Source organism: Manduca sexta, unplaced genomic scaffold (genome assembly GCF_014839805.1).
Source record: "Manduca sexta isolate Smith_Timp_Sample1 unplaced genomic scaffold, JHU_Msex_v1.0 HiC_scaffold_617, whole genome shotgun sequence".
In the NCBI taxonomy this organism is placed as follows: Eukaryota; Metazoa; Arthropoda; class Insecta; order Lepidoptera; family Sphingidae; genus Manduca; species Manduca sexta.
The window spans coordinates 3,400-14,187 of NW_023595426.1; the positions used below are offsets into that span (position 1 = coordinate 3,400).

At 51.5% G+C, this 10,788-nt stretch overlaps 2 protein-coding genes and 1 non-coding gene across 3 annotated transcripts; all 3 read left to right on the top strand.

Moving 5' to 3' along the window:
- Positions 1–501: 501 nt before the first annotated feature.
- LOC115449275 (juvenile hormone epoxide hydrolase-like) lies at positions 502–3,451 on the top strand (the record flags this gene model as incomplete). The annotated part of the gene is made up of 5 exons (XM_037447123.1): positions 502–648; positions 1,228–1,255; positions 1,316–1,417; positions 2,523–2,754; positions 3,223–3,451. Coding segments are annotated over 5 exons (738 nt in total), but the record flags the coding sequence as incomplete, so codon positions are not given.
- Positions 3,452–3,784: 333 nt separating this feature from the next.
- On the top strand, positions 3,785–3,856 carry Trnag-ucc. Its single transcript has one exon. It is a non-coding gene; the product is annotated as a tRNA-Gly (tRNA).
- A 4,085-nt stretch (positions 3,857–7,941) lies between these two features.
- LOC119193510 lies at positions 7,942–9,767 on the top strand. Its single transcript, XM_037447124.1, has 2 exons — positions 7,942–8,737; positions 9,569–9,767. The coding sequence occupies exon 1, from the start codon at positions 7,973–7,975 to the stop codon at positions 8,522–8,524; it is 552 nt and encodes a 183-aa protein (XP_037303021.1). The 5' UTR covers positions 7,942–7,972; the 3' UTR covers positions 8,525–8,737; positions 9,569–9,767.
- Positions 9,768–10,788: the final 1,021 nt, after the last annotated feature.

Here is a 10,788-nt window from a genome sequence, read left to right on the forward strand (position 1 = left end):
ACCACCAGCAAATAAATATTAACCCCCTTATTCATAGACATTTTTATATTGAGATACAACAATATTAGCCAATCACAACGGCCCTATGTCTACGCACTGAGAAGGCTGCCATGACGTCAGCACTTAGAAACAGACTTGTTATCACAGCTTTACTCCGTCCTTAGATAAAAAACGTCTATGAATAAGATGGTAAGATACTATCTTAAGATGCCGACGTTCATTTGACAGCCTCTCATCTGATATCGTTATTGAGAGCGAAACTGAGTTGTATCTATCAATACAGCCCTAAGTCTAATAATGCTAAATAAATAGATAGATTGTAATGTACTTCATAACACAACACTGCCTTCTTATACCGGCTCGCCAAATAGACTATTGTACCTGATTGTAAGTGGAGTGAGGTCCGCTCAGGGTCGACTGGCGAGTGTTATTCTTCGCCAGGTGACTCAATCAGGGATCAGTTTATATATATCCGGCCTGTTCGAGGCCGGATATATATAGGCCACCAACCTCCAAGGACTGGGCGGGGCTGAAATGGCGTTCATAATGAAGAATCTAATGGAAAGACTGGGATACGATAAGTTCTACGTACAAGGAGGAGATTGGGGTGGTATTATATGTTCAATCATGGCCACGTTCTTCCCAGATGTAAGAGTTTGTGAATTTCAAATATTCGCCTACGTGATCTAAATCATAAGTATTTTACATATTTTCGTTTTCGATCAGGTCGTCATAGTTGTTCAGATTGACGAGAGATAATCTGAAGGTGCAGTGGAGTCGCTTTGCCATGCCTTAAGTAAACAAACAACTTAGTGTTAGCATAATAATCATTATCATACTTTTTGTGAAACACACATAATGAGAAATGGGAGTCCTTTTTTTTTAAACGTGCACGACAAAGTGACCCCAGTGCAAGTGATTTTAAGTGGAGTGGAGTCAAATACAATGTCGACTGACGAGAGATGATTACCCTTCGGCAGTCGACATAATTATGCCGGCCTGTTGGAATCGGATATACACGTGCCGATCTCAGAACGCGACAAACGTATGTGGGCCACTATGGCGGATTTTAACACCATATGTATGGTTGCTATGCGAGCGTATACAAAATATATCCTACCACCAGAAAAATCTGCCTGTCTAACCGTTCGGGGATGAAGTTTTGATATGTGCGTGTGTTTTATAACTCTATAAATTAATAGTATCATTCGAAAAATGTTTTTTTAGATAATTCTAGGCTACCACACCAATTTCGGTATTGCGTTTACGAAGGACTCGTTTTCTATGATATCCGTGGGGTCGGTGTAACCGCCAGCTCTCGTGCCGGCCGAGCTGGTCAGCCGTCTCTACCCGCTGCAGTTCTACGTTCAGGAGTTTGGCTACTTCCACATACAAGCTGCTAAACCTGATGCCATTGGTATGTACCACTTGTGACTTCCTCGCCTGAATCCGACTGCAGTTTAAGAGCATTTAATAAGCAGAAGAGATTTTTTGATTTTTGGAGATCTGCCTTTGTTATCACCGGGGTACCCTCCGAATGGTGTACAAGCGATCCCCGGCTTAGCAACCACGACAGTCCCTATGAGAAGTTGGTAGGTCCTACCGTTATCACCAAGGGTGTCAGCGGACGGTACGCTGGCGACCCACGGCTATCCGGTCTTAGGGCCTGCGAGGAAGAAGGGAGGGATAGGGTGAAGGAAGAGAAGACGAAGGAGAAGGAGCCATCTCAGGATAGTTGGAATGGAGAGGGATGGGAAATGTTCGCGAACCCTTATAGGCCTCAATTTGTATTTTGTGACTATGAGGTATACACACTGAAATGTGTGCTTAGAGTTGCGGAAGCAGAAAAGATTTGACTTAATTCTGGAACAAATCCGACTTTAGAATATTAGTATGAATTGTTAGGTTTAAAAACATCGCCCTGTGGAATGGGGGCGTTTGAAGAATTCCACCACGGTATCCCCTGCCTGTCGTAAGAGGCGACTAATAGGGGCCACGAAGGGGGTCGTCGGCGGGCAGCAGGGGGCTGTCCACCCTAGTGCATTTTTGTGCATCCTTGCACATTTTCGGTTGACCCCGGGATGGACGGCAGTGTGTAGTAGGCCTCATGCTGCCGTAGACGCCGAGGGCGTCCTTCGGTGCGTGGGGCTTCTGAGCCCCCATAGGAGACGGGCCGCAAGGCGGCACCGCGCAGGGGCGGCTGCGGACGAATACTTAGACACTTCCGTCAGAGGAAGCCCGCAGCCGTCCCTAATGCGCCGAAGAGGGCCACCGCGGAGTTTTAGCTGGTAGGCCGTGCATAGGTTAATTGTACTCGGGTTAGGGACTCGGCCCGGCGGTCGCCCGAAGGTCGTCATCAAATCCGGGCGGCTCAACGCCGGGCCGTAAGGCACGGTTACCCCAGCATAACCGCTCAGTCGCCCCCCACGAAGGCTGGGCGGTAGTAATAAGGGACTTTCTCCGCGAAACCAAAAAAAAAAAAAAAAAAAAAAGGTTTAAAAACATAACTGTTTTATCCTCAGGTTTATGCGTTGGTAAGTCCCCTGCGAGTATTATGGCATGGTTCCTGCATTTGTTCTCAATCTCCACTGGCAGTGCAAGCAGAGATGATCCTAAGGGAGGCTTGAACATGTTCACACCAGAGCAGCTGATCGACAACATCATGTTATACTGGGTCCCGGAGAAGGTCACTACGTCCATAAGGATCTACGCGGAGACCTTTACCTTTAGAAACCTCGATATGGAATATATCAGGTAAAAACCTTTTTACACTTTTACTGGTGGGGTAGGTCTCTCATATGTGAGAGTCCGCCTGTGTAGGTACCACTGCAATGTCTATTTCTGCCGCCAAGCAGCAGTGTGTAGTCACTATTGTGTTTTGGTTTGAAGGACATTGTAGCCAGTGTAACTACTGGACATAATGAGACTTAACATCTCATGTCTCAGGATTACGAGCGCTGTGGAATAACAAAAAATATTTTGTAGTTCAAGGTGTTGGACGGTGTTTTTGCTTTTTATGGGCGATAATATCGCTTACCATCAGGCGTCTCGTCATTCAAAGCATTAAAAAAACATACACACTGTTTTAATCATTGTGTTATAAGACACAATGAGTTTTACGCTTTTTATCAATTCCCTAAATCATAAACCTTCTTAGTAGTAAAGAAGATCGTTAAGCAGTATGTAATACAGGGCTAATATTATTATGAAAATTTCTTGCAGTGCTCCCACACCAGTGCCAACAGTAGTATTGCAGGCCCTGCGCGAGGTGTTCTACTTCCCCCCAGCAGCTCTGAACACCAAGTTTACTAACTTGGTGGCAGTGGATGTCCTGGAGGACTACGGACACTTCCTCGCCATGGAAGCGCCTAAGGTCTTCGTTGATAAAGTCATCAGCGGCCTCCAAAAGATCATTGATTTCAACAAAAATGAATTAAACTGTACTAAATGATGTTGAAAGCAGAAACAATTTATTTACTCCCGCCTAAACTGCTCTTTACAAGCAATCTATTTTGTTTGCCAAGATTCCAAAATATCAAGTCCCGTAAATAGTGCAATAGACGAATAATTGTAGATGGGAGTGTATAATATCTATATACCTAATATATTATTAAAATCAATGTGTGTTAAATTCAATGGACCCCAATGTTATTAGCAATGCTTCTTGTTATGATAAATGCAGTCAAAAACGCCTGCTATAATGATGGTTTATAACACTACACTGTTGTCCCACGTTAATTATGATGGCCTATTCAACCAATTAATTTTACGTGATGTAGCACAAGCGTTGGTGGTGTAATGGTCAGCATAGTTGCCTTCCAAGCAGTTGATCCGGGTTCGATTCCCGGCCAACGCACACTTTTATTTTTTGTCAATATGATAAGGATTTTCCTGATTTTATTTTCGAAGGTGCTGTTACAAGCGTTGGTGGTGTAATGGATTCCATAGTTACCTTCCAAGCAGTTGATCTGGGTTCGAATCCCACCCAACTAATATTTTTGGCGACACATACTACTTGTGCAGGACGCACACACGAAAAGAGCGAGACAGCGCATTCACGCATGCGCAGTAGGTGTGTCGAGCGAAACGACACACCCAGAGAGGGACGGACAATGCGCCCGCGCACGTGTGTGTGACTGTTTTTTAGTGGTACGTTATAAAGCGATCTCACGACCGAGATATTGAAGTGACAGTGTAGAAACTTTACGTAGATATAGTTTTTGCTTTTGCCTACCCCATGCCGTAAACATGGGTATTGTATATAAGTTCATATCAAAGTAAATAGCGTTTTTAAGGCCTTTGTGCGTCGTCTGTAGACAAATTTCTTGTGTTTTGTTATTGTAACTTTTTTCGTATCGCACATAGGCGTATTATTTTTATGTATAGTTATAGGTAATTGATTTATCTATAAAACCGTGTAAATTTCACATAGGGGGCTCCAGAGGTCCAACTTTTATTTGTAAAATAGTGATAGCTAGGAAGTGAAAATGAGGCTGCAAAAAGGCTCTATTTTTGGCGGCTCTCCCTACGGGATAGCCGGGTTATATATAAGCGAATGCAATTTTGGCATTCGGTAGTTCGAGTTCCAGCAAGTTCAGTTCGAGTCAAGAAAAGGAAGAAAACAAGAAGCCCTGAAGTGTTCCAGCCAGGAAAAACAGTGCAAGAAAAGGAGAGAGCGACGTGCATGCTGCACCGCTCACGCCGCACTGCGAAACATACGCCGCTACTGTGTGTCCGCCGGATCATTGTATTATTTAACGTGTGTGAATAGTGAATATACGCTATAAAAACCTCCCGGGCCTTATTAATTGGCATTGCCACCTCCCTTCACGCAATCCAGCACTCATTGTGGGGACGGAAAGGCGTTCCGTGCCGATCCTACGCCCCACATTTTGGTCCTTCGTGAGCCGGATTAACGTGAGCGGGAAGGATGCCAGTTACAAGGTCCACCGGGAGGCGGGCGGAATTAGCGTCTGTTACAGCAACCTCGGCGACAGCGACTTCGGCGACAGCGACGTCCGCTACAGCGACGTCGGCGACCATCACCGGAACAACTGAAGCAACCGAAGAAACAATCGCCGAGAGGACAGCGACACACACCGCTACGCTTCGGGAAGCCGCGCCTTGCACCGCTGCGGAGGAGCGACCTGCCGCCGCAACGGAACAATCGACGCAAGAGCGAGCCCGAAGCAAAACAGCGTCGTCAACTAAACACGCTTCAAGGGCACGCCGCCTGGCACAGGCCAGGGCTGAACTCACCGCACTGAAAATAGAGCTAGCGGCCGCCAAGCTAGCTGAAATCGAGGCGGAGGATAGCGAGGACGACCTCGAATCCGTCATAACGGAGGCCGGACAAGATTGCCGAGTACATAGCTGGGTTCAAACTAGCCAATTACTCGCGATCGAGAGCCGACCGACCGATGTTGCGACGGGAAAGCAAGCCCCTATACAGTCATCGGACCCAGTGATCGCTGCCGTATCATGGGACAACCCGGCGACTGTACCGGCGGGAGCCAGTGCCGTGCACCCGCCGACGCATCCCGTCACAACGCCCGAAACAAATAATCCGTCCGTTTTATGCCATTTTCAGTGAACCCGACTGCGCAGCCTGAAGTGCCAACGATTGAAGCCGCATCGTGGCAACGAACTCAACAAGCTACGCAGCCGCCGCCTGTAATCGCCGCACGGAGCGACGAACACCGCGCTACGAAGCAACCGCCGCCCGTCGTAGCAGCCTGGCTACGAGACAACTCAGCTTCGCAGCAACCGCAATCAACGCCGAACCCGCAACAAGTGCAAGACGGCGCGTTGGTCGCATCGCGACCGAGGACGGAGTATCAAGAACTCGCGTCCGCCATAACACAAGCTGTGCAAGCCGCACAGCATAGGCAACCTTTAAGGTACACAGAGTTGCCTACGTTCAACGGTGATCATCACGATTGGCTCACATATAGAGCGGCCTACATAGAGTCCATGAGCCACTTCACGACGTTGGAAAACATGTCCCGGCTACGCCGTAGCCTCCGGGGCATCGCCAAGGAAGCAGTACAGGGACTGCTTATAACCAACGCCGACCCGAACACCGTGTTAAAGAGTCTGGAAACGCGCTTTGGGCGCCCGGACTCAATCGCCTTAGCCGAAATAGAGCGCCTACGCGCGCTACCCCGTCTTACAGATACGCCGAGAGACATCTGCACATTCGCCACGAAGATAGAAAACATCGTGGGCACACTACAAGCGCTCGACTGTGCCTTCTACCTCTACAACCCGGAGGTAACTAAGGCAGTTATGGAGAAGCTAACTCCGACGTTGAAAAGACAGTGGTACGAGTTCGCCGCCGCACAGCATAGAGGTGAGCCCGATTTATTAAAGTTTTGTCGCTTCATAAGAAGAGAAGCCGATTTCTGCAGCCCGTTCGCGACGCCTGAAATCATTTCGGACAAGACTTCGCCGGCAAGATTCGGCGGCGGCGAACAGCCACGCCGGCAGCGGGTACACACGACTGTGGCAGATAAACGGTCGACATGCAGTGTGTGTAACAAAGAAACGCACTCGATGAGTGACTGCGTTCGCTTCCGCGACGCCGCCATAGACGCGCGGTGGGACATCGCAAAGAAGCACAGACTATGTTTCAGATGTTTGAAATTCAGGAACAAACAACACACATGCAAGCCGAAGAAATGCGACATCAACGGGTGCGAGTATCTACATCACCGCTTGCTGCACTCGGAGCGAAAAAACAAGATCACCGACGCACCCGGCGAAGCAGTGAACGAGGCAGTGAACTCAACATGGATGCCACAGATGTCCTTTTAAAAATAGCCCCAGTGTGCATTTCAGGACCGGCGGGAGTGGCTCGCACTTTCGCCTTACTCGACGACGGATCGACGGTGAGCCTCATCGACGACGAACTCGCTCGAGATATCGGCGCGGAAGGACCGGACGAACCACTCCACATAGCAACGTACGACGGGGAGAGGAAGACACGCAACAATTCTCGGCGCGTCAAGTTTAACATTGAAGGAAGCCGGGGACGACTTCGCATCGAAGCACGCACCGTCGACAATCTCCAGTTGGCGGCGCAGCGCATCCCGGACGAGGCGATACGGGATTGCGGACACCTGAAGGGCCTACTGTCCGCTAAACGAGCGGAAGAGGCGAAACCCCGAATCCTCATAGGCCAGGATAACTGGCATCTCCTCCTCGCCACGAAAACACGGTCAGGTAGGAGACATCAACCGGTCGCATCACTCACGCCGCTCGGTTGGGTGATACATGGAAGCCGGACTCGGACTCTGGGACACAGAGTGAATTTCGTCGGTCAAACCACGACCGACGAACGCACAGAGGAACTTTTGCGAGATTTTATAACATCCGACAACCTGTTTATAGACCCCCGCAGGCCCAAGAACGACCCCGGCGAGAAGGCGCTCAAGATACTGAACGAACATACGGAGAGATCGCCGGAGGGAAGATATCAGACGGCCCTGTTGTGGAAATCGGACAGCGTGGAATTGCCGAACAACTATGAAAACACGCTGAAAAGGCTGCACAACATAGAAAACAAGTTGGACAAGAATCCCGACCTTAAAGAAAGGTATGAAGAGCACATGGAGGCCCTAGTCAAGAAGGGCTACGCGGAAATAGCGCCACGCGCGTCCCACACTACAAGGACGTGGTACTTGCCGCATTTCGCAGTCGTAAACGCTCTAAAGCCCGACAAATTGCGAGTTGTACACGACGCAGCAGCCAAAACAAAAGGTACGACTTTGAATGAGAATTTATTAACAGGGCCGGATTTGTTACAGCCTCTTCCCGCAGTGTTATTGAGATTCCGGGAACATCCCGTCGCTGTGACAGCGGACATCACGGAGATGTTCATGCAGGTGGGACTACGCGAGGAAGATCGCGACGCACTGCGCTACCTCTGGCGGGAAACCGCCGAGATAGCCGGCCGCCAGAGGTGTACCGAATGAAGGTATTAATCTTTGGCGCATCGTGCTCTCCTGCGACGGCGATATACGTCATGAATCGCAACGCGGAGAGACACCGACACACGCATCCTGAGGCCGTCGAGGCGATCAAGAAGAAACACTACATGGACGACTACCTCGACAGCTATGAAGATGAACACAGGGCGATAACAATCGCTACTCAGGTGCGTAACATACACAGAGAAGCTCACTTTGAATTAAGGAAGTGGACGAGTAACTCGCCCGCGGTGTTGAAGGCGCTCGGCGAATCGCCCAATGCAACCGAAGCGGTGGAAATAGAAAGGACTGAACGAGTCCTAGGCCTTATTTGGAGGCCACAAGAAGACAGGTTGGCGTTCAACCTAGACTTAGCCCGCATACCGTCGAACCTACTGAGGCGAGAAGCACCCACGAAGAGAGAAGCATTGAAAATAGTAATGTCGTTGTTTGATCCTCTAGGGTTGGTGTCGCCGATAACTGTGCGGGCTAAACAGCTATTACAGGAGGTGTGGCGACGCGGCACCGATTGGGACGACCCGATCGACGACTAACTGTCCGCCGCCTGGGTGAACTGGCTCACCCATTTGAAGCAACTCAGCGGCGTAACAGTGCCGCGCTGCTATCCCGGCTACTCCCGAGCGAGAAAACTCCAACTCCACGTGTTCACCGACGCCAGCGAGTCAGCCTACGCGACCGCGCTCTACTGGCGCGCCGAGGACGACGACGGACGAGTCACAGTCACGTTACTGGCGGCCAAGGCAAAGGTAGCTCCACTCAAATTAACCTCCATACCACGGCTTGAACTACAGGCAGCTGTACTCGGCGCACGGATGGCTGCGAGTGTGACACAGGAGCACTCCAGGCAGCCAGAATCCACGACCTACTGGACCGACAGCAAGACAACACTGTGCTGGATCAGAACGGGAGCCAGGTCGTACAAGCCCTACGTAGCGCATCGAATCGCCGCGATAGAAGAACACACACAGGCGAATCAATGGAGATGGGTGCCTACACGCTACAACGTTGCCGACGACGCTACGCGCGACGTTCCCGACAACTTCACGCGGGAACACAGGTGGTTCAACGGACCAGAGTTCCTCCGCGACCCGCCCGAACTATGGCCTGCGGAGGAAACACAGCTGAGCACCGACACGGGTGAGGAAAGAGTGAACACTATTACAGAGCGTCGGGAGAAACAGTACAAGGAAGTCCTGCCCGACGTGAATCGATTCTCAAATTGAATCGCTACGTTAGAGCTGCCGCCCGCGTACTACAAGCAGTACAACACTTCAAACGACGCGTCAACACGGTCCATTACAAGAGGACCAAGGCGGCCGCAAGCGAGAATCCGGATTGAGGCGCAACGAAGCCGCGAAAAATGCGGCGAAACGAGTCGTACAAGCACCGGAGGAGCGATTCGTGACGCTCCCAGCCGAGTTGCAAGAAGAGGCCGAGCGCATAATCATAAAGGCGAGTCAGGAGGCCGCCTTCGAGGAAGAACTACGCTCACTCGAAAAAGGAAAACCCGTGTCAAAGGAAAGCAGGTTGTACGCTTTGAGTATAACATTTATTAACGAACTCATTTGCCTCGACAGCAGAATTTCAGCCGCCACGGGAGTAAGCGCCGCAACAAAGAACCCTCCGATCGTCGATGGCGAACATCGGGCAACGAAACTGTGGGTGGAACATGTCCACACACAACTCCACCATGCAGGCGTGGAGAGCGTCGTCAATTACTGTCGGCAGCACAAATGGGTCATTCGACTGCGCCCGACGGTCAAGGCGGTGGTCAGGAGCTGCTTCAGTGCCGCCAGAGGGCGGCCACTCCACCGCAACCGATAACGGGAGACTTGCCTCCCTGTCGACTGGCGCATCATCACCGGCCGTTTACATACACCGGTTTGGACTATTTCGGCCCGCTCACAGTCACCGTGGGCCGGAGTAGTCAAAAAAGGTATGTCGCTCTTCACATGCCTAACAGTGCGGGCGGTGCATCTCGAAGTGGTGCACCCTGAGTACAAAGGAGCGATCATGGCTCTGCGGCGCATGACAGCGCGCCGCGGGAGCCCCGCCGAGATCTGGTCCGACAACGGGACAAACTTCCACGGCGCAGAAAAGGAGCTGCGCAACACCCTCCTCGCTGGCGCCGAACAAGAGGCGTCGCGGAGGGCGATTAGATGGCGTTTCATCCCTCCGGGCGCACCATTCATGGGTGGCGCCTGGGAACGACTCCGTGCGGTCGGTCAAGACCGCGCTGACGACGGTGCTTCACGAGCAGAGGCCACATGAAGAGACGCTGTCGACGCTACTCGCCGAGGTGGAGTTCACAGTCAACAGCCGCCCACTGACTCATGTGTCGGTGAACCCCGAAGATCCGGAGGCCCTGACGCCTAACCACTTTCTGTTGGGCTGTCAGGGCCCACTCGCCGCACCTAATTTTCCAGCCGAACACGGCTACGGCACACATGCCGACCTTCGAGCGTCGCAGCAGCTGGCCGACGCTTTCTGGACCCGCTGGTTACGAGAGTACCTTCCCGAGCTCCGCAACCGGCGGGAGCCCCGCAGCAAGGGACCAGAGCTACACATCGGCGACGTCGTGCGCATCGTGGACGGACGCTCCCACGAAACACTTGGGTGCGTGGCCGCATCTGTGCTACGCATCCGGGACCTGACGGCGTGACGCGCACAGTGGACGTAGCCACGCGGGGAGGCGTGCTACGACGCCCCGTGAAGAAAATCGTCCTCCTGCACCCTGCGGCACCCGAGCGACGAGGCAGCGGCAACGAAGAGGCGGCGCGCAATCGGCGGCGAGCAC

Coding starts and splice junctions, on each gene's coding strand:
- LOC119193510 (XM_037447124.1), top strand. CDS start 7,973: ATGAAGGTATTAATCTTTGGCGCATCGTGCTCTCCTGCGACGGCGATA.